This window comes from Sorex fumeus, unplaced genomic scaffold, assembly GCF_029834395.1.
Source record: "Sorex fumeus unplaced genomic scaffold, SorFum_2.1 ptg000095l, whole genome shotgun sequence".
NCBI lineage: Eukaryota > Metazoa > Chordata > Mammalia > Eulipotyphla > Soricidae > Sorex > Sorex fumeus.
In genome coordinates, this window is record NW_026606152.1 from 9,510,677 (window position 1) to 9,538,238 (window position 27,562).

The 27,562-nt window shown below is 48.9% G+C and overlaps 1 protein-coding gene across 1 annotated transcript in view; it reads right to left on the bottom strand.

Annotated features, from left to right (window-relative positions):
• Window positions 1-27,562, bottom strand: part of LATS2 (large tumor suppressor kinase 2) — a 61,182-nt gene that overhangs the window by 8,745 nt on the left and 24,875 nt on the right. Inside the window, exon 3 of the mRNA XM_056133018.1 lies at window positions 957-1,089. Coding sequence (XP_055988993.1) covers window positions 957-1,089 — 133 coding nt within the window. The remainder of the gene's footprint in view (window positions 1-956; window positions 1,090-27,562) is intronic.

A 27,562-nucleotide genomic window follows, 5' to 3' on the forward strand; every position in this document is an offset into this window, starting at 1 on the left:
TGAGAGGCTCGTGCCCTCTCCAGCACCTCAAGTTGAGAGCATCTGCCATGGATAGGGCCTGGTGCTCAGAGCCATGCCCCAGAACGCCGCTCAGAAACCAACAGCAAGAGCCCTTCCCAGGATCCCTGAAGAGTCCCAAGGAATGGACGGTGAGAAAGGGCACTTTCTCTCTGCCGGGTGCGCCATGCTGACATCAGGGAAGCTTTCAGTCTTTCACGAACAGAACAAGTGCACAAAGATCAAACAAGCACACAGAGATCCCGGGTAAGAAGTACCCCGGTCGTTTTTAGCGAGGGCGTGGGACCGTGCTCCTATCTGTCCAGGAGAGCAGGACAAGGTACCACCCACAGGATGACCTGGGCCTGGGCCCATAGCTCCTTCGTGCAAGCATGGCTGATGCTCCTCAGCTTCTGGCTCTCTAAGAATCAATTCCTGCTATCCATCAGTTTATTTCTGGGCACTGCTCCTGGCTCTGTAGTTGGGGGTCACTCCTGGGGTGCTGGCAGGCACACGGTCCACAGCAGGTGCCGACCCAGCCTTCTCTCTGGCCAGTTCTGTCCCCTGTGTCTCCTGTAGGGACCTCCCTGGTCAGACTCTGGGGTTGGAGGTGCAACTGGTACACTTGGCTCTGCGGTGCAAGACGGGACAGGACTCGGGGCCTCATGCCCGGGGCACCTCCAGCACACCACGCTCTCTCTCTCTCTCTCTCTCTCTCTCTCTCACTCTCGCTCTCGCTCTCGCTCTCGCTCTCTCGCTCTTATGCTCTTTCTCACTCTCCCTCCTTCCCTCCCTCTCTCTCCCCCATACTCTCGCTCTCTTTCTGTCTCTCTCTCTTTAGCTCTTTCTCGCTCTCTCACTCTCCCTCTCTTGCTCTCGCTCTCTCTCCCTCTCTTTCTCTTTCTCCTCTCTTTCTCTAGTACATCCCCACTGCAGGAGCTCCAGGTGCTGCATCTCACCTGGGGAGGTCTGCTTGATGACCCGCACGATCTGCTCATTCCTGGGGTCCAGGTAGCTCATCTTGCTGATGTACTCCAGGGCGGCCTCGATGCTCCGGCTGCCTGTCTGCTTGAGTGCCCGGCCTGCCATTTCCTGAGGGGAAGCACAACTCATCTCAGCAGGGCTCTCGGTGCTGCACCCTGACACCGCCAGCTGGGACCCCGTGGAGGGTCCCAGGCACTGTGGCTCCTCCTGCAGGGGCCACGTGACCTACAGAAGATGTACATGTCTGCGTCTCTCCCTGCTTTAAGTACAAGGACAGACTCCTCCACGTCACTCCCGTCACCCAGTGCAGTCTCAGGATAGCTCACTCCTGGGCACGCCGAACACAGCAGGGGCTGGGCAGGGTGCTCATCTGAGGCACTGACAGTGGGAGAGCGCGGGCCAGGCAGGAGCCCAGAGGCAGAGGACTCCCAGGTAGCAGGATGGAGGGGTACACGTGAGGAAGGGGGTAAGAGGGACACTCTGGGGACAGTCATGAACAGCTCCTGGACAGAGAAGGCACATGAGCTCAGAGCAAAGGGAGACACAGAGGTTCACAGTAATGTCTCCCGTCTTCCCCGGCTCACCATGTGGATTCACCCTCTCACTTGCCACGCCTATGCCAGGAAGATGAATTCCACGATCCCCACACCACGCCTGTGCCACGGGAGGCGGATTCCATTCTCCCCCCACCATGCCTGTGCCATGGGAGACGGATTCCACCCTCTCTGGGCCACTCTTGTGTCATGGAAGGAAACGTCAGTGGCTTGGAGAAAATGAGTGACCATCTGGGGCCCTGGGTACCCACTTAACACACGTCACTAGGGTGAGTTAGCTCAGTAGGTGGCACACATACTGTACAGGCAGGAGTTGCAGACCCATCCCTGACACCACAGGGTCCCCACAGCAGCACAACAGTGATTCTCAGTAGTACCAGGCACAGTCCAAAGACAAAAAACCAAAGCAGAGCCGAACAGGAGGAAACAGCGGCAACCCTGGCCATAGCCCACACACGGTGCCAACTGTCTCACCGGCCTGGTCAGAGACGAGATCAGCTCCTGTATCCTGTGGAGAAATAGCCAACTGACCTCTGTGACAGGGTCTGATATCTGCTCAGTACCCCAAAGTGCCAACTCCAGACACACACACACACATACACACACACACACACACACATACACACTTCTACACATATCATACATGGTCATCCTCACACATATACATATAGGCACACACCAAACACACAAACATACCCAGGGATACACTCATTCACACATACACATAAACTTACATACACACAGACACAGATATATTCAACATGCACAAGCCTTACCCATGTGCACACTCACTCATATATATGCACAAGCAAACACATATGCACACATACTTACACATATATGTGGTACATGCATACACACGCATACATGCCAACTCTATTTACTGGGCATCCAAGACATCAAGATCTAAATATTTGGGGCCAGCGCAATAGTACAACAGGGAGGGTATTTGCCTTGTACGCAGCCAAACCATATTCAATCCCTGGCAACCCAAATGGTGACCACCACCAGGAATGATTCCTGAGTACAGAGCCAGAAGAGAGGCTTGAGTACTGCCAGAGTGGTTCCAAATCCCTTCCTCTCCCTCCCTCAACATCCCCCTCCCCCAAAAAAGAATTGCTTTAAAAGTCCTTACTGTGACCAAAGAAAGAGAGCAACAGGAGACGACGAATAGACTTGTGCCCACAGGGACACCTGACTCCGGACACCAAGCAACACGAACAAGCCCCATGTCTCCAATCAACATACTGACATGCCCAGGCATGGAGGGGGCCCTGCTCTCCACAGAGCTCCCCTGAGCATCTCTGCAGAGGCACCCCTGGGAGACACCCCCACACATATATCTCAGAGCTGGTCAAGATAAAAACAATGCAGGAAATCGTTCCCAATTATAGGAACTCAATGCCTATATATGTCTGGGCTCACAACCTGCTTGTGATACCCAAGTGATTTCTAGTACCGAGTGATCCCCAGTGCCAAGTGATCTCCAGTACCGATTGATCCCCAGTGCCGAATAATCCTCAGTGTCGAGTGATCCCCAGTGCTGATTGATCCCCAGTGTTGGGTGATCCCCCAATGTCCAGAGATCTCCAGAACATAGCAATCCCCAGCGCTGAGTGATCCCCAGTACACGGTGATCCCCAAATAACGAGATCCCTAGTGTTACATAAACCCCACAACATAGTGATCCCCCAATGCCGAGTAATCCCCAGTGCCCAGTGACCCCTAGTGTTGAGTGATCACCAGTAGAGTGATCCCTCAGTGCCAAGTGATCCCCAGTGTTGAGTGATCTCCAGTGATGTGTGATCACCAGTGTCGAGAGATATCTAGTGTCGAGTAATCCCCAGTACAGTGATTCCCCAGTGTCGAGTGATCCCCCAGTATGAGAGATTTCCAGTACATAGTGATCCCCCAGTGTCTCGAGAGATCCCCAGTGCCAAGTGATCCCACAGTGCCGAGTGATCCTCAGTACCGTGATCATTCGGGCTGAGTGATTCCCAATGTAAAGTGATCCCAATGCCAATGATCCCGGGCCAGTGATCCTCCAGTGTGAATTGGGGGTTGGGAAGCAGCAGGACATGCTCTCAGGGATCCTGCTGCTTTGATATTTCTGTTCACTCAGGCCAACCTGGAGGAGCTCGCAGGAGCATGTGTGGTGCCGGGGATTGAACCAGGCTCAACTGCATGGGCCGAGCCCTACACCGTGAGCGATCTCTCCTGCCCCCGCACGGCCTGCTCTGAAAGGAACATGGAGGTGCCACCCCAGGCAGCAGACGCTACTTGGGACTGGCCCTGAGGGGACAGCAGACTCCAGGCAGGGCCACTAAAGCCTCCAGGCTCCCAGGAAGGAGGGTCCTGGTGATAATGGCACTGCAGACACGTCCTGGGTGCCATGTGTCACTCCAGCACTCATTCGCTCCTTCTCTGCCAACACTGCAGGGCCTCCTGCACCAGTTGTCAGCCTGCTGGGGGACACGGGAGCCGCTGCTCCACCTATCAGAAGACTGACACGGGTTTAACCTGTGACTGGCAAAGAGCGTGGGAGCGCCAGTGACCTTCAGAGTCACCACTCTACACACAGGGCAGGACTGTTACTGCCACCCTGGGGTGAAAGCTGAGAAGTTCACTAGACCCACAGCACCTGAGAGCCAGGACCACAGAGGGTCCCCTGAGCCTGAGGAGGGACCCCTAAGTACAGCCGGGTGGAGCCCCCAACCGGGAAAATAAATCATAAATCAGCACCCAGCCGTAGAGTGCAGAGGAAGTGGGGGCTGGGGAGCAGAGCCTGTCTTACCTGTCCGAGATCCCAAGGACACCCAGAGCACCACTGCCATTGCCGTGACTACCCCTGGGAAAACCCACCACAATAGAGTATTACAAATTGCAAATTACAAAATGAAACTGCACTGCATGGTGCTCAGGGGAACTATGGTCTCTGAGTAATCCCTGAGCACAGTTAGGAGTAAGCCCTGGGCACTGCCAGGTGTGGCTTCAAAACCAAAAAATAAGTTTTAAAAAATAGTACAGGGGCTGGAGCGATAGCACAGCGGGTAGGGCGTTTGCCTTGCACGCGGCTGACCCGGGTTCGATTCCCAGCATCCCATGGTCCCCTGAGCACCGCCAGGAGTAATTCCTGAGTGCAGAGCCAGGAGTAACCCCTGTGCATCACTCGGTGTGACCCCCCCAAAAAGCAATAAATAAAAATAAATAAATAAATAAAAAATAGTACAATCTTCTTTCGGAATCCGCACAAGTCTGTTTTCACTCGGGGTGCCCCAGCAACCAACCTCCACTACCCAACTGCTGCCACGCTCCAGGCCGCTTTCTGAATCACACGGCCCTGAAGTGGCCGCACGACACATCATAAGACACTTCCTACCCATTTTCCATAATTACCACATCATATTTGATGGGGGTTCAGAGAGCAGGCAACAAATCATAGAGAGAAACATATATATATATATATCTTGGAATATATATATATATATATTATATGTCTCGAAGAGCCCGGCAAGCTACCAAGAGTATCCCGCCTGCATGGGCAGAGCCTGGCAAGCTACCCATGGCGTATTCAATATGCCAAAAACAGTAACAACAGGTTTCATTCCCCTGACCCCGAAAGAGCCTTCAATCATTGGGAAAGACAAGTAAGGAGAGGCTGCTAAAATCTCAGGGCTGGGAGGAACAGAGACATTACTGGTGCCCACTTGAGTAAATCGACGAACAATGGGATGACAGTGACAGTGACACAGTGATGCAATCTGCTTCAAAATTTGTGTTGCTTTTGTTTTGGAGCCACACCCAGCAATGCTGAGGGGGCCACAGGGGATGCTGGGGGCTGAACCCAGCCAGGGGCCAGGCAACCATCCTATCTGCTGCAGTATCTCTCCTCCTCCAATTTTTCTCAAAGATAAGCATAGGCAAACACACATAAGTATGGAAAATGATCTTGTGCTTTGCTTCACAGTTTCTCAAACAACTTCCACTTCCCAAGGAAACCCTGAGCCTCCCTGTCAGGAGAAGCCAGACCCAGGGTCTCCCACAGAAGCCAGTGCAAGAGTGCTGAGCAGGCACTCTGACATCCGGGGGGTGGGGGTGGGGGGTCGGGAGCCTTTCAGCACAAAAGCAAAGCTAGCTGGAGACTGGGGTATGGTGCCGCCAGCAGGTCAATCTGTACCTGTAAGGCGAGTGCATCAGCAGCCTGATGCACTTCTAGATACCCCAAAATTGCTGCTGTGCCTTTGGCCAGACCCCAACAACTTGGGGCCAAGTTTACCAACAAAGTAAATGGCCAAAAGCTAGGTATGTGGGAGACACACCCACAAAACACCTCCGGCTCAGCTATATAATTGGAGGCAAGGCCTCTCTGGCTCCTGATCAAACTGCTTAACAGCCATGATCCTAGAGACTCAGAAACAAATCTTGGAACCAGCAGCCTTTGGCAGAAATGCGTCCAGTCCCCACAGTAGGTTACCAGCACCAGGCTACCCCAGGGCGGAAAGGGTGCTGTCCCTCCGCCTGCTCCCTCTTGGCGGCTCAGTGGCCTACAGTCAGGTTTGGACCCATAGTGAGGAGGCACGCAGGGCCTCACAGGATGGGGGTGGAGCTGACCCTTTCCTCCCCGCCCCAATGAGACCCCGAATCACTGCCCACAAACGGCCTCTCTGGCTCCTGATCAAGCTGCTTAATGGCCATGATCCCAGAGACTCAGGAACAAACCTCAGAACCCAGCAGATTTTGGCAGAAATCCCTCCAGATTTAACTGTTAAAATTTCAAAATTCCAAAATCACATGGCTACTACTGCGGCCACGCGACATCATATGTTATTCATAACTAGTAATAGAAAACAAATTGTCTATGGTTGACTCTTCAGCAGATCTGAGTGTGGGGGTAAAATCCCAAATAATAATGGTGGATCTGGGTTGAAATATTGAATGAAGTCAAAGTGGAGAGAGAGTAATGTGGAAATCATCTGCCCCACAAGTAGGGGGAGGGTGTGGGGCTATACTGGAGTTTTTGGTGGTAGAAAATGGGCACTGGTGAAGGGACAGGTGTTTCATCATTGTATGACTGAGACTTAAACCCAAAAACTTTGTAACTGCTCTCATGGTGATTCAATAAATAAATTTATAAAAATAAATAAATTTATAAAAAAGAAAAAAGTAAGGTGGAGTTCATGCCCAATTCAATCAGCCTAATCAATGGCTGAATAATTAGCAATACTCTTACATTAAAATTTAAAAAAAATCTAGCTGGAGAGAGAGAAGAACTCTTTTTAAGAACAAGCTGCAGGCAATTGGTGAGAGTCTTGGGGAGCGGGTGGAACTGGGCTTGGCAGAAAGCAGAGGAAAGCAAGCTTGAGATTTCTGAGCCAGGAAGCACAGGGCAGACTCAGGGCCCAGCCTGGTGGGGATGGGCCAGGGGATAGGCTGGATGGGTGGGGAATGACTGACACAGCCTTTGTTCCAAAAGCTGGGCAGGGCCTTGCTGACTGAAGGGCAGGCAGCATTCTCTGCAGTGCAAAGAAGAACCAGAAATCTGTACCCCACTCCGAGCTCATCTGCACAGTACATCTGGAACTCGCACTCGGAGGGACAGAGGTGAAATACTCTGATAAGGAAAGCCAGTGGCAAGTTTTTCTTCTGGGACCCAGAGGGGCATTCCCCAATGGACTGAAGCAGCATTGAGAAGGGAGTTTTAAGTCTCGTTCTTACTAGAAACTCTTTCATCACAAGAAAAACTTCTCATTAAAAAAAGAGAGAGAGATTCTGTGCCCACCTCAGCTCACGAAGCCTGAGGAAGAAAAATCACAGCAAGAAAGTTGACAGGCTACTTACTCAGGAGCTGGAAACATCGGTGAGAGATGGCCAGCACTGGTGTCCACTGAACACAGCACTCATCCCGGAAGACTGACATTCACCGCACAACCCACAAGGCTGACCTGGCCTCCAACACCCTCCACCCACCCCAGTCTGAAGGGTAATTTAATGCAGAGCTGACGTCACAGGGAGAAAGTCCGCCTTCTGAGAGGCTAGCTGGGATGCGACTGGACTCCTGAGGAATGAATCTGTGCCCTGACAGGGTGTCCAGAGGCCTAAGGCTGAACTGGAAGGAGCATGAGGCCACGATGCCCACAGCTGCAGTGCGGTTTTGGAAGAGCTGTCTGTCTGTCTCCTCCTGGCTCCCCAAACATAGATGGCGGGCTGCTTCCTCTGCAGAGATGCTGCCCACAGGCTGTGCCAGAGACCCAGCGAACTGGCAGTGGCACGGGCCTCTCACCCACGCACCTGAAGCTTCTTCCTTCCTGAGGAAATGGGACACACCTCGGGCCTGAGGCCCGGAGCACCGCCCACACCTCACTCTGCTGCTGACCACCAGGTAGGCACTGAAGAACCATGGAAAGGATGACTGGGTACGGATTACAACGTGGCTGAGCTTTCTTTTTTTCCTTTCTGCTTTTTGGGTCACACCCGGCGATGCTCAGGGCTGACTCCTGGCTCTGCACTCAGGAATCACTCCTGGCGGTGCTCAAGGGACCATATAGGATGTTGGGAATCGAACCCGGGTCGGCTGTGTGCAAAGCAAACGCCCTCCCTGCTGTGCTATTGCTCCAGCTCCGTGGCTGAGCTTTTCTTTTGAAAAAATGTGAAGAAAATGAACAGATCCATTGTTAATTAACATCCCAAAGGCTCAGTATCTCTGAGCTCTCATTTTTCAGTGATACTTTAAAATTCAATCATTTTATTAAAAAAAAAACCTCACTGTGACTAACAGACTTTAATTTTTTTTAATTGAATCACTGTTTCAGTCACACAGTATTCCAACACCCATCCCTCCACCAGTGTACATTTCCCAGCACCGGTGTCCCCAGTTCCCTCCCATCGCCCTCTCCCCACCCCCCAGTCCGCCTCTAGGCAGGAGCTTTTCTTCTCTATCTCTGACTCTCACTTTCACTTTCTCTCTCTCTCCTTTTGGGCATTGTGCTTCTAACAGCTTTTTTTAAATTCCATTTTTTGCCTACAGTGAAATCATCAGAGATATACTGTGAAAGTGATATGGTGCTACAAACTTTTTTTGTGTCAAAATGAAACTGTGCTCATTTCATTAAATTAATATTAAATAAAATGCTGCATTAGGGCCGGAGTGATAATACAGCGGATAGGGTGTTTGCCTTGCATGCAGCCGACCTGGGTTCAATCCCGGCATCCCTGGTCCCCCAAGCACCACCAGGAGTAATTCCTGAGTGCAAAGCCAGAAGTAACCCCTCAGCATAGCTGGTTGTGACCCAAAAAAGCAAACAAACAAAAACAAACACTGTCCTCCCGTTATTCATTGATTAGCCCGAGCGGACCCAGTAACGTCTCCATTTCTGAGACTTGTTGTTACTTTGTTTGGCATATTGAATACGTCTCCAGGCTTTGCCATGTGGGCAAGATACTCTAGGTAGCTTGCCAGGCTTTCCGAGAGGGGCGGAGGAATCGAACCCGGCTTGGCTGGACTGGCTGTGTGCAAGGCAAACGCCCTACCGCTGTGCTATATTTTAAGAAAATGCTGCATTAAAAATTCTACTTTACTCAATAAGGAAAAAAGACAGCATTACTAAGTTCAGAAGTCAAACATACTTCTCCGCCTTCAATTTTTTCTAGAGAAAATAAAGTTATTCAAGAAATGTCTGAGCACTAAGGACTCATCCCATCATCTGACGACCCTTAACAGGTCCCACAGGTGCCACCAGACTCATCCCTCTGCTGAGACGAGGCATCAATCAGGCCCAGCCCCGCAGTCCTGGGGCGGCTGTGTCAGTTTAAGCACCTACAGCCATAGGACTGGTGTCCAGTACGGAGAGGTGGGTGAGAATCAGAGACAAAGAGGTGGACCAGATAGTATGGATAAGGGTTTACCCAAAATCACAGTTTTTCTGTAAGGGAAAGGTTTAAAAAGGAACTCGTGCTGCAGTTACAGAAAGGATCAAGAGTTCACAGCTCCATCTCCCGCTTTCTCCCCCTGATTGCAGGAAACTGGTGCTTATTAATGAGAACATACAACAGGAAGCCAAGAAAACAAGCTGAGGGCCTAAGACTGTATAGTATACAGTCAGTTTATTCTCATTTTCCATTCATTCCCCACATTTTCTATAATGAGCTTGAAGCATGTCTATACTCAGAAAATACAGTCTTTATTAAAAAGACACCAGCCTTGCCTTCCCACACCCATGTACAAACCACAACTCCATGGACAGCTGAATCCAGGTGCTCAGTCACTCCACACTCCTGGGCCCACCACACAATGCTCACCTGCTTTTACCCAGCCTCCCTGGCTTCCGTGCGTGAACTTGAACCCACCAACTCGGCTGCAAAAATGGTGCAAGACACTCTAAAATGCACCGCAGAAGGCTGTCGTGAGGCTTAGCTCCCGACACTGTGGCTCACATCAGCCAAATTTCTCCTGACAAACACCCACAGACTTGTGTAGATCCAGCTCAAGTCATTCTTACCAGATACTCATTTCCAGAGCCCTTCCAGAAGCTCACCTGTGCCCCCAAAACCAACTCAGTAGAACCGATCTCTCAGTCTCCCTGCATTGGGATGCCTTGATTGTGCCGTTTAACATCACCATTATGACCTCAGCTCATATACTGCTTGCACCCACCAGACACTGACTTTCACTCTTCACGTGAGAAATGTATTCACGAGCACCAACCATGCTCCAGGCACGGTGCCCGCACTCTAGGGGGGCCGACCTGCAGGACTGAGGGTGCTGCAGTAATGGGCTTAACAAGGCAAACAACAACACACACAGGGTGGTAATGAGGGGCCATGGCACAGTACGGAGGGCGCGGGTCTGAGAGCAGCTGATCCCGGTTCAATCCCCAGCATCCCATAGACACCCCCCCCCCCCCACACACACACACACAAGTCCACCAAGAAGTGATCCCTGAACACTGCTGGGCAGGGTCCAAAAAACAAAAGAATGTGACAATTGTGCGGGGAGAAATAAAAAATACAGCAGAAAGTGTGTGGCAGTGGGAGAGGGGGTGGGACGGCCCCGTGGGTTACGCCTCAGCCTGGGCAAGGTCTGAGCAGGAGCAGGAGTAAGGGCGTGAGTTGTGCCTTTCACAGGAAGTGGTTCCAGGGACTGAGAGGCCCAGACAGATGGTATGTGCTCAGGAAGGACAGGAGCAGCTGAGCTGGCCCCCAGGGAGGAAGCCGACTTTGGGAGCCCATAGACAGGGGTGTGCTTGCAGGGGACACAGCACATGTGCACGCTGCGTCAGCCGACCCAGCTCACCAGTGCTCCGGGCCTGGCCACACTCCACGGCTCTGACAAACTGCTCCTACACTCTGAACAGGAGTAGGATCTGGAAGTGGTAACACACTAGAGGAGGCCAAGATCAAGACTGGGTCTGATGAGACAGGAACCAGAGAACAGTGATCCCCGAGATCAGTGAGACCTCTACCCTGAAGGTGCTGGAGAACGTGAGTTCTCAGACTGTGTCCCCACATCCACACACACACACACCCTCACAGCCCTGTGTGTTCCCACATCCACACACTATACTCACAGGTCCTCTGTGTCCACACACACACACACACACACACACACACACACACACACATGCCCTCATAGCCCTGTGATCCCCCCACCCTCATATATGTCTTCTCACAGGTTCCTGTGTCCCAACACCCACACACATGTCCTCCCAGGTCCCGGGGTGTCCCCACACCCACACACGTGTCCTCACAGGCACTCTCATTTTCCCAGGGGCTCTGCTGCTGGAGTTTCTATAGAAGGTAGGGTGGGGTCAAGGTTCCAAGTAAAATAATGGAGACTGAGGTAGAACAGAACTAGGATCTGTGTATCATGTGGTCCCAAATTCTCCAAACAACTGTGAAATACATGTCTTCACCTTTAACGAACATAAAGGTTCACAGGGGCAGGGATAATGACAGAATTCAAAGCCCAAATAGTTAAAAACAATCCAATGTCATGAGCATTCATACGATTAGAGTAACATAATAACTTCTGATCCTGGGGGCTGAGACTGTCAGTAACTTGGCTGGCAGACAGTGGTGTGAGTGCAGGAGCACAGCACTGAGGACGCCGGCTCTGCCTGAGCCAAGCACCAGGGTCCACGCAGCACTGCGCCCTCAGTCCCAGTACCGAACCACAGGCTGCCTGGCCGAGAATCACGGGAGCTTCCCATCGATCTCTTGAGCATCATTTGGGAGTCCTACAAATCTTTTAGTAAAATATTGAATGATAGGGGCTGGAGCAATAGCACAGTGGTAGGGCGTTTGCCTTGCATGCAGCCAACATGGCTGACCCCAGTTCGATTCCTCCGCCCCTCTCGGAGAGCCCGGCAAGCTACTGAGAGTATCTCGCCCGCATGGCAGAGCCTGGCAAAGCTACCCGTGATGTAATCGATATGCCAAACACAGTAACAATTGTCCCAATGGAGACGTTACTGGGCCCGCTCCAGCAAATCGACGAACAACAGGAGGACCATGACTGTGACCGTGACTGTGATTGAATGATAATAATAACAACAACAACCCAGCACTGCTTCTGGGTTGCAACAACTGCTGGCAACCATAGAGGCCTGCAGTTAACTGGAGATAATCAGCATGGGAGACACTGACATCTAACAAAGTCAGAGAAGCTCAGATCCTAAGACCCTAAAATTCCATGCACTGGCGCATTCACTGAAGCCCTCCCTGAGCCCCCACTGCACTTCTACTTGTTATGGAGAACTGGAAACCATGCAAAGGCCCCTAATGGGGGAGGGTCGATAAAGCGGCCAGTCATACAACTTAATGCCATTCATTAACATGAACTGGAGCTTCACTGATCTACATGAATGAATCTCAGAAATAAGGCTTAAGGAAAAAAGCAGGCTACAAAATTATACTGTGTAGCCCTGTCCTCCCGTTGTGCATCGATTTGCTCAAAATGTCTCCATTGTGAGACTTGTTGTTACTGTGTTTGGCATACATCACGGGTAGCTTGCCAGGCTTTGCCGTGTGGGGGAGATACTCTTGGTAGCTTGCCAGGCTCTCCAAGAGGGGTGAAGGAATCGAACTCAGGTTGGCCAAGTCAGCCGTGTGCAAGGCAAATGTCCTACCCGCTGTGCTATCGCTCCAGCCCTTATATTGTAGAGTTAAAAAAAAAAAAACCACCAAATTCATGAAAAAGCACTGTAGACAATTATAGTATAGTAAAAATACAAAATATGAATGAGAAAGCTAATTTAGGACAATGGCTGGGGGGGGGGAGACGGGGGTACAAAGACTCCACTGTCTGTGCCAGCTACTATATTTTTCAACATGGGTAAATCAAGAAAAACTGCAGTTAAGTTATAGAAACTTTAGGGGCAGAGCTACAGTGTCAGCCTGTCCAGGTGTGATTTCTGAGAACAGAGCCAGGGGTAAGCCTTGACCATCACCAGGTGTGGCCCCAAAATGTTTCTAAGTCAGTGGCTTCCAGATCTAGGTGGTAATGTTTTTTTGCTCGAGGCTATTACTGAACAACAGTGTGAGATGGTGATGTGGTTTTAAAGTACACGGTAGTGACAAACCATATGAAAGTCCCTCTGCTCTAAATGTCACATTCGAGTGGTAGAGAAAGCTATCCTTTAAGTTCTCACTGCAGGCTCCCCAGGGGCCCTCAACTTGTTGCCTGTGGAAACACGTGAAGCAGGGTGCTGGCCGAAGCCACAGAGATGGAGACGCAGGGACGCTGGCTTGAGTTACTGGTCACTGTTCGCCAGATCAGAGAGTCACAATTCCCACTGGACTTATTCTCCACTAAAAGAGAACAGCTGGGGCTAGAGCAATAGCACAGCAGGAAGGGCATTTGCCTTGCATGCGGCCGACCCATGGTCGGTTCCCAGCATCCCATATGGCCCCGACCACCGCCAGGAGTAATTCCTGAGTGCAGAGCCAGGTGTAACCCAAAAAGCAAAAATTTAAAAATAAACAAATAAATAAAACAGCTGTCCTAATTGATTCCTCACTGATGAGTTTGTCAACAGTGTGCCTGAGGGAATACCTGATAAAAGTGAAAACCAATGTTGGCTAAACTCAACCCCCATGGACAGTGTTCCACAAAACAGGCCTGGACTTCCAGGAAAAGGGGTGGGAGGGTTGTCTGAAAGGCCATACAGGAAGTCCTGGCGCATGTGAAGGCCCAGACAGGGTTGGCTTTAAAGGGTACCCCTTTCACTTTAGGTTGGGAGGTTCCTTGTTTACTCTCCGAAATGTCAATTATTCTTTTCTTTCTTTTTTTGTTTCTTTGTTTTTGTTTTGGGGTCACAACCCTTGGTGCTCAGGGATTACTTCTGGCTCTGCACTCAGGAGTCATTCTTGGGAGTGTAGGGGGGGAACCATATAGGATGCCAGGGATTGAACCTGGATCAGCTGCATGCATGGCAAAAAAAAAAAAAAAAACCCTACTTGCTGTAGTTCCGCTTTGGCCCCAATATCATTTTTTCTTATCTTTCCGTTAAGTTTGTACAGATCATTTAAGAATGAAATGAAGAAGTGGGATTAAATCTATCAAAATTCCAACAGAATCTTCAAAGACAAAGAAAAAGGGGCTGGAGTGATAGTACAATGGGTAGGGGGATTTGCCTAGCATGTGGCCAACCTGGGTTTTATTCTGGCATCCCATATGTTCCCACCAAGCACTGCCAGGAGTAATTTCTGAGTGCAGAGCCAGAAATAACCCTTGGGCATCACCAAGTATGACTCCCAAGCCCTGTAAAAAAAAAAAAAAAAAAGACAGAGAACAAATGGAACTATAAAACCCCCTGAAAAGTGAAAGAAATTCTGAGAAAAAAAAAAAAAAGATGGGCGGCATTACATTCCCTGCTTTTATTTTTTTAAATTTTTTTTTATTAAAAAAATTTTTAATAGTGAGACATCATGAGGTACAGTTGCAGACTTACACATTTTTGTGCTTGGGTTTCAATTATACAATGATCAAATACCATCCCTCCACCAGAGCCCACTTCCCACAACCACGGATCCCAGTATCCCTCCCACTCCCCATCTCCCCCATCCCACCCTGTCTCTGTGACAGGGCATTCCCCCCTGTTCTCTCTCTCTCTCCTTTTGGGTGTTGTGGTTTGCAAAAGAAACATTGAGTGGCAATCATGTTTGGTCCATAGTCTACTTTCAGCATGCTTCTCCCATCCTGGGAGGGTCCTCCCAACACCTTTATTTGGTGTTCCCCTCTTTATCCGAGCTCACTTTTCCCCAAGTGTGTGTGGTTGGCCTACAAGTCATGGAGTAAAATTCCTGGTACTAATCTCAGCCATTCTTGGGTGTTAGTTTCCTATTTTGTTACTTTATGTTCCCCAGATGAATGCCATCTTTCTATGTCTATCTCTTTCTTTCTGAGTCATTTCGCTTAACATGATACTTTCCATGTAGTACCACTTGTATGTAAATTTCGTGACTTCCTCTTTTCTAACAGCTACATAGTACTCCATTGTGTAAATGTACCAAAGTTTCTTTAACCAGTCATCTGTTCTCAGGCACTCAGGCTTTTTCCAGATTCTGGCTATTGTAAAGAGTGCTGCTTTTAAATTACAGCACAAAGCTACAGTGATAAAGAACAGTGTGGCTGAGAAAAAAGCAGACTTGTAGACCAATAGAAAAGAACCGAGAACCCAGAAAATAACCTTCAGATAACCTTCAGATACATCCATGGCAAAGGAGCCAAAGTGGAGTCTCTCCAAAGGGTGGTAGAAAAAGACCTTTGGAGGGCTGGAGCGATAGCACAGTGGGTAGGGCATTTGCCTTGCACGTGGCCAACCGGGTTCGATTCCCAGCATCTCATATGGTCCCCTGAGCACCCCCAGAAGAAATTCCTGCGTGCATGAGCCAGGAGTAACCCTTGTGCATCCAAAAAGGAGAAAAAAAGACCTCTGGATGTTAAAAACCCTCCGTCCTCACTTCCAAATCCATGAGCTACATCAAGGAAAACAATGGCAAAACTCCCTATGATACTGATTTCAAGGTGTTTTCAATGATTCAGCATCAAAGCAAGCTTTCTTTGATTGGGGGGAGGGAAGAGAGGGGTTAAAAAAAAAAGCCACAAAAGAAATGGAACCACTCAAACTAATGTTTTCTGTACAGTGAATGAAACTGGGTGAAATAAAAAAGACATCTACCTGACTTAGTGGAAAGAAAGTACATCATACATCTAACAAAGGACTATATCCAAGGCATATAAAAGTACTCACAAAATGCAACAGCAATAAATCCTGTCAAAAAATGGAAGAATATGGGGGCTGGAGAGAGAGTACAGTGGATAGGGCATTTGCCTTGCACACGGCTTGACCCGGGTTCAATCCCAGGAATCCTATATGGGCCCCTGAGCACTGCCTGGAATAATTCCTGAGTTCAGAGCCAGGAGTAACCCCTGAGCGTCACTAGGTGTGACCCAAAAATCTAAAAAGAAAAAAAGAGAAAAAACCGGAAGAATAAAACAGACACTACTAAAAGATACAGGCGACCAATAGGTGCATATGTCATCTGTATGGCTATGCATCTTTATGGATGATCAGAAAAATGCAAATCAAAACACCAGTAAGTTATCCCCTCACACTGGTGAAAATGGCCTGTATTGAAAAGGCCATAAGTTAGCAGTGCTCATGGGATGCGGTGCACCCCCAAATACAGCCACGGGACTGTCTGCTGGCTCAGCCTATGTGGAAAACTGCAGGGAGATTTCATAAAGAAGAACAGGATTTCCACAGTATCCTGCAGTTCCACTCCACGGCATCCATTCCCCAAACACAAAACACTGACACAAGAAGATGCATGCATACCCCTGTTCACTGCAGTGCCACTCAGAGCAGCCAAGATCGGACTCTCTCCAGCCCTCATCTCCTAGAAATGTAAGCAAAACCAGGTGTAAAGTATCTTTCCCTCGCAGGGCAGTAGCATGATGACGCCAAGGCCACTGCCAGCACCTTTGCACACAGGATACATCAGCATTCTATCTACAGCTGTTCATTATTTTCCTGTGACTCACAATTCCACAGAAACAACACTTCCCTCTATACCAGCAGTGCAATTCTTTGCATGGTTATTCATAACCCTCCAAATGGGTGGTCTCTTTTTGTGCCGAATCCTCTCCAATCAGAGCTGCTGTGTAAGTGGAACCTTTTCATCTGACCTAGCTTCACTCTTCTGGTCAATTTCACATATACAGGGACCTTCAGCAAAGGTTAAAGATCTGTGAACTGATGAGTGAAAAGGCCTCTCTAAAAACTGACATGTCCCCTTGACACCTTTGTAAAATATGAAAAGTTCAATGAGAAATCATTTGCAGTAAAAATACAATTTGTGCAGAAGAAAATGAAGCTAGATCTGCTCCCGCTCGGGAGAGGAGCCTGGTCCTGTACCATTTGCTACATATGGCTGGTGTCTGCCTAGTCTGCAGTGACACTGAAGAAACTGACGAAACCAGCCAGGGCTCAGGATGCAGTGAAGCACTCTGAGCGGGCAAGGCTTTTGCAGGAGTCTCTGAGCACTGGTGAAGAAAAGGCAGGAAATGCCCGGCAGACCTTCGTATGAGGGCCTGGCAAGAAGAGGGGTCTTTTCTGATGCCTGTCACACAGTTGCTCAAGAGGGAAGTTTTATAGCAGTGCTCCCAGGAACTAGAATCCCTCCTTCCCAGAGGTTCTCTTCTTCCACAGCAAAGGGAGCAGGCGGCAGAACACAAGGCTTTGTCTGCTGAGCACTCGGAGTGGTGGGATTCCTGGACAGGAGGGTGGGTCTGGAGCTCCTCTGGCAAGCTGAGGAGCCTCACAGGGCCAGGCCACTGGAGACATGCCCCACTAGGAAGACTCCAAAGCACACTAAAATCAAATCACAGAATCCAAAGATAAACACAGAATATTGAATGCAGCAAGATCAAAAAGGGAAGTTACATATAAAAGAAAGCCTGTAAGATTCACAGCAGATCTATCAAATGAGACTCTATAAGTCAAAAGAGAACGAAAGGATTTAGTTAAAAAAATCAATGAAATGAGCACCTCACCAAGAAGAATAGTTTATCCAGCTAGAGAATCATTCAAATTTGAAGCTTCACCTGACAGGAAACAGCTTAGGGAATTCATGCCTTGAAACCAGTTTTGCAAGAAGCTTTTATTTTTTAATTATCTTTTTGGTTTTTTTGTTTTTTGCTTTTTTGGGTCACACCCAGTGATGCACAGGGGTTGCTCCTGGCTTTACACTCAGAAATTACTCCTGGAGGTACTTGAGGGACTATATGGGATGCTGGGAGTCGAACCCAGTTTGGCCAAGTGTAAAGGCAAACATTTTACCTGCTGTGCTATTGCTCCAGCCCTGCAAGCAGCTTTTTTTTTTTTTCCTTTTTGGGTCACACCCAGCTATGCACAGGGGTTACTCCTGGCTCATGCACTCAGGCATTACTCCTGGTGGTGCTCAGGGGACCATATGGGATGCTGGGAATCAAACCCGGGTTGGCCGCGTGCAAGGCAAATGCCCGCTGTGCTATTACTCTAGCCCCCGCAAGAAGCTTTTAAAAACTTCTTTAAAGAAGAAACTTCCTAACATGTGGCACTGAGTACGGCACTCACCAATGGTGCATATGGTTGTCCTCTACTAGGGCTGGAGCGATAGCACAGCGGGTAGGGCATTCGCCTTACAAGCGGCCAACATGGCCGACCCGAGTTCGATTCCTCCGCCCCTCTCGGAGAGCCTGGCAAGCTACCGAGAGTATTCGATATGCCAGACACAGTAACAACAAAGTCTCCAATGGAGACGTTACTGGGCCCGCTCGAGCAAATCGACGATCAACGGGAGGGCCTTTACCTTTACCTTTACCTTTTACCTACTAGATTAAGAAAAGTTAAAAACATAAATCAGTTAGTCATCAAAAACTGACTTTTAGTAATTTCTTTTCTGACAATTCTTTTTGCCATTCCTTCAAGTTTTATTTTCCTCCGCCCCTCTCGGGGAGCCCGGCAAACTACCAAGAGTATCTCGCCTGCACAGCAAAGCCTTGCAAGCTACCTGTGACATATTTGATATGCCAAACACAGTAACAACAAAGTCTCCAATGGAGACGTTACTGGGCCTGCCTGAACAAATCAATGAACAACGGGAAGACAGTGCTACAGTGCAAGTTTTATTGGCACAAGCAATATGAAATAAATTTGCTGTTCTCCACCATGCAAAGTGCCCAAATTCTCAACTTCCCAACTAATCTTGAAAGAAACGCCAAGCAGATGTAACTCCCAGGTACAGAAGTCTGCAGGCTAAGGGCTTTGGAGCCTTCTCAGAGTTGTGGTGGACAGCCTCCCCCAGGCCCACCCACTCTGACATCCCACCGCCACCACCATGGAAATAGCCCAGCTTGACTAATTTTGGAAGAGATGCCAATCTGATGAAAATCACAGCCTCACTGGTCTTTAGGTTGAAAATTCTAGGGCCCGGAGAAGGCAGCTGGAATAGAGAAGGGATCACTAAGAAAAAGATGGCTGGAGGAATCGATTGGGATGCGAGATGTGTGCAGAAAGTGGATAAAGGACCAAACATGATAACCTCTCAGGGTCTGTGTTGCAAACCATGATGCCCAAAAGCAGAGAGAAATTATGGGGAATCATGTCTGCCATGGAGGCAGGGGGAGGGTGAGAAAGGGGGATTATACTGGGGATACTGGTGGTGGGGAAAGTGCACTGGTGGAGGGATGGGTGTTTGATCATTGTGTGATTGTAACCCAAACATGAAAGCTTATAACTATCTCATGGTGATTCAATAAAATTTAAAAAAAGAAAAAAGAAAACTCTAGGGCCCCTCAGGAGGTGGACAGGCTGATAACTGTCCCATTTCTACAGATTTTGGAGCTCCAGGAGCACATGGCAAACAACACCTCCAAATTCCACACTCCAAATTCCAAATTCCAGGAGCTTCAGGAGTACAGGCAAACAACACCCCCAAATTCCACACTCCAAATTCCAAATTCCACATCAGAGCAGAGCAAATCAGATGGGAAAGTAGCACAGAAGCCTAATAAGCTCAACAGGCAAAAACAGTAATAGCTAGTTGACAGCTGAACTAGCAACGAACAGCTCAGTAAACCTCAGACAACAACTTTAATAACACCACTAAGATACAACGATTTTCACAAATTTTCTTCTATTGAACTATTTTTTGATGATTCCCTTTCACATTTTGTTGTAGCACTGTAGCACTGTCCTCCCATTGTTCATTGATTTGCTCAAGCGGGCACCAGTAACGTTGCACAACACATTGTGAGACTTGTTGTTACTGTTTTTGGCAGATCAAATACGTCACGGGTAGCTTGCCAGGCTTTGCTGTGTGGGCGAGATGTTCTTGGTAGCTTGCCGGGCTTTCTGAGAGGGGCGGAGGAATCAAACCCAGGTCGGCCACGTGCAAGGCAAACGCCTGATTCGCTGTGCAAGGATATAAAAGAAATCATTTTGTGCCTGCCAGTGGGGCAGGCTTGGAGGGGGGTGGAAAACCGGGGATAATGTGGAAGAAGGTCACACAGTGGTGGGATCGGTACTAGAACACCAAATAACAGAAACAACTGGATTATAATAACTTTGGAAATCATGGTGTCTTAATGAAAATGCAAAAGCCAAGATATGCTCAGATTTTTGCTCTACCACCTCTGAGCCATGCAGATGAGAAACCAAGATGCCAGCTATACCCAACAGTTTGCAAACCTGTCACCTAAACCTGTGCTTTCTGTGGTCATCTGCTTGGCACCACCATGCACAAGAGCTCAGGAAGTGACATTCTCAGTGAGGGCAGTTGGTCTGAGTATTCTAAAACTGAGGATCAACAATAAGCCAAGACCAAGAATTCCAAAAGTCTAGAAGGAAGGTTGATGAATGACACATTTTGTACTATTGGCTAAGAAAACAAAAATGATGAGGCAAAATTAAGCAGGTCCCTAGCACGCTGTGATCTGGAGATTCAAGGGAGTTTCAGAAGTTCAGAGGGAAAACAACTGAAAAATGAAAATGCCAGTTTCCAAAAGAATATAAATTGGTTTAAGAACAAGAAAAAAGCAAAATATGCCAAGAGGTAGCAACTCAAAGAATGAGAAACCTAAAGCTTCTAGGAAAAATATTTAAATCCTGACAATACACAAAATGATGTGACTGTGTAAAAACAGTTTTTTAAAATGTATGTTTAACGTATGTTCAATTGCATAAAATGTATGCACACAAAATGTAACCTTATCAGGGGCTATCGTTCAGGGATGAAACTCAGTCGCTTGTCTTCTTCCCTATGGTCACCTGAAATGCTCTACAATGAACTTGAAAGACCATTTTAATAATAATAATAAACTTGCACAAGTTACCCCTTCTGAATCAGTTGGACTTTTTTTGGGGGGGAGTGGGGGAGAAGCCATATCAGGCAGTGCTCAAAGCTTACTCCTGGCTCTGTGCTCAATGATCACTCCTGGCAATACTCAGGGAACCATACATGGTGCCTGGGAGCCAGCCTGGACCAGCCACATGAAGGCAAGTATCCTGCCTGCTGTATTCTCTCTCCAGCCTGGATATTTATTTTTCAAAAGATGATTTAGTTTTCCTATACTTTCTTCTACAAGTTTTATAGGTTTGTATTCTGATCTATTTGAATGATGGTGAATGCTAAGAGGAGATGTTCACTTGATCCTTTAGGGTATCTAGTTCTCCAAGGCCCATCTGCTGAAAGACAAACTCCTTTCCTTCCCCAATGAAGTCTTGTTGAAAATGAAATTGCCACATGAATATGACCTATTCTCAATTCAGCATTCTCCCACTATCCCATGTACACCTGTATATCAATAACAGACTAATGTAGTATTAGTCCACTTGTCTACAGTCTATAAAGCTTTGTCTATCATAAGCCTTGAAGTTATGGAATTTTTGTTCTGTTTGGTTTTTACTTTAAAAAAAACTACTATGTGGGTGATAAATGATATGGTACCACTATTTGCTTTACAAATATCCTAGATATCATGTTTCAAGTAAATGCTTATTTAAAAAAATACTTGAGGTAGACAAAATTAAAAAGGAAGAATGTTACTGAGATTAAAGCTTAGTGATGAGCATATGGGATATCATAATATGCTATTCTACTTCAGAGATTTTCCCATACAAAAAAGTCAATCAAGAGGCCAAAGAGAACATAAAAGATTAAGATTTGCACCCACAGGCCTGGAGTCTGACCCCTGGACCCACATGTTCCCTCGCCCCAGCATTTCCTGGGATAGCTCTTGTGCGGCCCAGTGCCCTCTGGTGTTGCCAAACCCACACTTCAAAGTCAAACTTCCTGAGGGGAGGCCTCCAGCTCTGGAGTGCCACTACATTAGCCCCAAACGAATATGTACCACGTGAGGAAACAGGTAATGTGAACTGAGGGAGTCTGCAGATGCTCTGGGGCAAAACTGCTTTGCTTGGCAGTCACGAGGCTCCCGGTGCCACCACAGACCAGGAGAGGGCTGCCACTAGGATTGGAGAGAAGGTGCTGGGTGGGAGAGCAGGCCAACCCCACAGGGGCCATGTGCCTCTGAGCATCACTGGGCAGGAGTGGGGCAGAGCGGGGATTGGCACCGATGTACTGATCACATGCACATGTATGGAAAGCTGCTTAGAAGCGAAGAGGAGAAGGGAGACGACCATGCTGATGTCACAGCAGAAAGACTCGTACTTTCTCCTCCGAGGTAAGAGTGGGGACAGTGAACAACGGGAACCAGAATGGTACTCAGTTGCGCTTCCTGGTGCAGAAGGAGAAGGGTGCAGAAGTTGAAGCCCACTGCTGCAGGCTCAACACCTTAGCACGGTCTTGGTTGCAACCTGATGATCAAGACTGAAAGGAGGAAGTGGACGAGTTCAGGAGGGAAGACGCGAGCCTGGCATCCGGCCAATCCAGGTGCGCTCCCACACCTCCAGGACTGACCCCTCAGGCACAATGCCAGACCCTCGAGGGTAGCCCCCAGGCCCTGTCTTCTCAACAAAGCAAACCTTTAGGAATCAAATGTTGACTTGCTGGTGGGGAAAGTGTGTCACTGTTGTTTACTTCTTGGACAGCAATGCCTGTATTCCTGCCACACGATGAATGACTAACATTAGTCAAGGAGGTGTCAAGAGCACAAGGGCACAGCGTTCCTGGCCAGACGAACCTCCCGCATGTGTACACAGGACAAGAACCACAGAGCAAGCCCACAGGAGGCCCTGACTGCCCATCCAATGGACAGGAGGCCCCAAAGGCTCCTTCCCACAAACATCCCATCACATGCTGGTTTATCCCAGACCGTCACATGCTTTCACCTGCCTTCACACGCCTTTGCACACACACACACACACACACACTCCTCGATTCACCTTCACACTCATTCACACCTCTTTATATGCCTTTGTATCTTCACACGCACACACCTTCACCTCACACACGCCTTCACATGTCTTCTCACATACCTCTCCCCACCTCACAAATGCCTTCACATGCCTTCTCACATATCTTCCTCCACCTCACACACGCCTTCACATGCCTTCTCACATACCTTCGTACCTGCCTTCACACACCTTCACATGCCTTCACCCAAGAGAACCCACCCTCACTCTCCTGCACACATGCCCTTACCCACCTTCAGATGCCTTCACCTGATTTCTCACACCTTCACACATGACTTCTTTGTGCCGCAGGTCACTGGGGATATGGGAGCAATGTATGTCCCCTGGCCCTGCCCAAGGGTTCCTCAGCAAAGAGTATGCAGGAGGTAAGGGCTTGCTGACAGAGCACTGAGACAGCCAATTGGACACCAGACTCTACAACATTTTCCAACAAAGCTACTTCTCTTCCTCACTATCATAAAACCAATTTTATTACAACAAAATATTCCAAAGAACATACTGTCAGGCTGGGCTGCTTTAACTTCATGTGACGGAACAACCCAGTTCTGCTGAGGGAGAAAGTGCAGTCTGGAATGTGGTCTGAAGTGGTGACACCCAGAACCCCAGGGCCAGGAAGACCCTTTCTAGGAGGGACCCAGCAGAAGGAAAGAAAGGAGGAAAGAAAGGAGAAGTCCCAATGGCCATCACTAGCTTTTCCTCTTCCCCAAGCTGTGCTGATCTTCACCACCACCCAGGTCAGTTCATCCGCCCGTACTCGAACCCGGGACTTGGATTTCTCCCTGCAAGCCCCCCAGACGTCCTCTCGGACGCTGGGAGAAAAGCAGCCTTAAGCGTCTGCCTTTTCCTCTTCACCCCCCAAGCTGTGATGATCTTCTCCCAAACCCAGGTCAGTTCATCTGCCTGTACTCGAACCCAGGACTTGGATTTCTCCCTACAAGCCCCCACGCGTCAGTTAGTTCATCCGCCCGTACTCAAACCCGGGACTTGGATTTCTCCCTGCAAGCCCCCCACGCGACCTTCTCCCCTACCCAGTCTTTACTCCCCCCCCCACCAGGTACCCGTGGGGGCATGGCCTTTTCAGAATTGGGCGTGGCTTCCGTAGAAGTGGGTGTGGTCTAATTTTCAGCGGGCCGACGTTCACGCGGCTACAGGTAGTTTAACCATACCAAGGAACCTAGTCCCCAAACCTACACACCAACATAAAGAAACAACACAAATCCCTACCACATGGGGAGGACAAACAAAAATAATCCAGAAGCCTCTGTTGATACTGCTCACCTAAGGAACCTTTCTGACAAAGAATTCAGATACGAAGTCATGAAGATGTTCAATCAACTCAATGAAACAGCCAATGGCCATCACTAGCAATTCAACTAAATTCCTCAATTATTCTCAGTGGAATCTCAGTCCAAATCCCTATCCCAATGGTCCCCTGTGACCTCCCTAAGAGACCCGCTGTGTGCCCACTCCTCCTGCAGGGTAATGGAGTGTGGAAGGCTAAAGGATGCTGATGTACATTTCCAACTATGACCCACAACTGCAGGAAAAATGGCAAGAACACTGAAAACTTCAAATTGCTGTACTCTAAAATCACATGAAAATATGTTTAAAATACAGTTCTGGCAAACATCTATCTCCCTTTAAAATAAAGCAAGCTGGGGCCAGGGAATAGCACAGAAGGGAGGGCACAAGGCTGTCTCAGGTTCGATCCCCAGCAAACCATATGGTCCCCCTAGCATTGCCAGGAGTAATTCCTGAGTGCAGAGCCAAGAGTAACTCCTGAGCATCACTGGGTGTGACCCAAAAAGAAAAAAAAAAGAGAGAAAAGAAATGAAAGCCAAGGTGGACAAAACCAGATGACAGCTATACACTGAATGTAAAGGTAAAGGTAAAAGGTAAAGGCCCTCCCGTTGATCGTCGATTTGCTCGAGCGGGCCCAGTAACGTCTCCATTGGAGACTTTGTTGTTACTGTGTCTGGCATATTGAATACGTCACGGGGAGCTTGCCAGGCTCTGCGTGCGGGCGAGATACTCTCGGTAGCTTGCCGGGCTCTCCGAGAGGGGCGGAGGAATCGAACTCGGGTCGGCCATGTTGGCCGCTTTGTAAGGCGAATGCCCTACCGCCAAATATACTATGAAATTTCTGGAAACTGAACTGCAACACCAAAGAATAGCCATGCTGGGTTGTGACTACAATGATGAATACAGCAACTGCTGTTATGTCTGAGTTTCACAGTCACCTTTAGACAATCACTAATAGTGATTATCATGAAACAAACAAAAAATCAATTTCCTGGGTTTTTCCTTTATCTATATACACATAAATTCTCTCAAAATGGTTTGGAAAGGGGTTTTGGGAAGTTTTTTTTTGGCTTCTTTTTGGGCCACACACGGCTGTGGTCTGGGCTTATTCCTGACTTGTGCTGAGGGATCACTCCTGGCAAGGCTCAATGTTGCCAGGGATGGAACCTGGGTTGGCTGCAAGAAAGCAAGTGTCCCACCCAACGACCATGTATGGAGACCACCCACAGCAGGCTGCAAGCAACTAAAGTCACAGAAATCAGAGTTACTGTGCTGGCGCCATAATCATGTGGGTGCGAGCCGGGCAGGAGGCAGCAGTCACTGTGTCCCCAGTCTGGCTGCAAGCTCCCAGCACCCGGGATCCTTCACGACTTGCCTGCTTCTCACCGGGTGGCCTGACCCCTCGGGGCTGTGGTCTGGGCAGCAGTATTCTTTCAGCACCACACACTGGGAAGGGAAGACCAGATGACTCGCTCTAGCCACAGTGCTGATGCAACGTGGCTGAGACGCAACGCTCTGTGCGATGGAGTACACCAGCCATCTGCAAGGACACGGTGGCCCACACGGGCCATGGACGTAAAGAAGCAAAGAGACTCTGATGGAAGAAAAGGCCAAGTGTGAATCCACAGGAGCCAGCACATGTAGGACACCCCACACACAGCAGGTGAAAGCCAGTGCTGTCTCCTGGGGCCTCATCTCTCTCTCTCTCTCTCTCTCTCTCTCTCTCTCTCTCTCTCTCTCTCTCTCTCTCTCTCTCTCTCGCACACACACACACACCTGTAGCGTTCCCCACAATGCTGCTGCAGAGATGGCGCTCTTCCTGGGACCACCCTTTCTCCCAGAGATCCTGCTGCCTGCTGCAGCCCTCACACCCCAAACCCTGGACTGCAGGCACCCAAATCCAGCCATGCAGATCCTGGCTCTGTGCTCGGGGGATCCTATGCAGTGCCAGAGGCAGAACTGGGGTCAGTCACATGCAGAGCAAAAGGCTTGCCCCTTTCCTATCTATCTGGCCTTGTAACATATTTTAATTTTTATTTTCTATTTCAATGAGCTTGGTTATCGTGTGGATATGGTCGATGGTGCTGAATCCTTTGCGGAACCCTGCTTGCTCGCATGGTTGTCCTTCATCTAGTGTTCTGCCAATCCTATTCAGGATGACTCGAGTGAACAACTTGTAGATGACAGACAATAGGCAGATCGGGCGATAGTTGCCAATGTCATGGATGTCTCCCTTCTTGAACAGTAGTACGGTCCTGCTGGTTTTCCATTGGGACGGAACCTTGCATTCAGACAGGTAGCGAGTGAAGAGCCGAGCCAGTGTATTGATGAGTACTGACGGCAGGTTCTTCAGGTGTTCAGGTCTGACCTTGTCTGGGCCGGGTGCTGTTTGTTTCTTTACTGACGAAATGGCGTGTCGGATTTCGGAAGGGAGAACGTTGGGAACGACATACCCATCCTGTGGAATTTGGTATGTCGGCAAGTGGACATGGCTATCGAAGAGATTTGAGTAGAAGTCATGGATAATCTTCTCCATTGCCGTTCTGGAGGATGTGATGGATCCATCAGGACGTCGGAGGGCAGTCATCTTGGTCTTATAGTTGGCGAAGGACAGGCGGGCGTTACGAATACTTTTCCCGGCTTCTGCCTCATCTACCAGTACTTCTGCTCTTCTCTCTTTGAGGTCTTCCTTGATCGCATCTCTGCACTGCTTTGCGAGCTCGGACGTTAGCTTGCGGTTGCCTGAGGCATGCGCCAAACCACGCTGGCGAATTAGCTCAAGAGTTTTCGAAGATAGGCGATTTTTTGTGGCTATCTCTCTCTTGGCGTTCCTTGCACATTCATGGAGGTGCTGAACCAGTCGATCGTATTCCTCGTCAATGTTGTCAACAATGGCATCTTCCCATGTTGCCGCAATAGTACCAAAGAGTTCCCAGTTGGTGGTCATTTTGGGAGTTCTCTTTCTGAACTTTGCAGCCCTTTCTCCCCGCTCTGTGAAGTAGAATTTTGCATGAAGGAGACGGTGGTCCGATCCCATTCGAAATTTTGGGACAACAGCGACATCAGTCAGGCAAAACCGTCGATTGAATATGATGTGGTCTATTTCGTTGTGGAATTGTCCACCGGGAGACTCCCATGTCCATCGTTTAGATTCTGCCTTCTGGAACTGTGAGTTCCCATGAATGGTCTTGGTCGACATGATGAACTCAGACAGTCTCTCACCCTGTTCGTTCCATTCTAGGCCATGGGTCCCGATGTGAAGTTCTTCAGCTGATCTCGGTCCTATCTTGGCATTAAAATCACCCACAA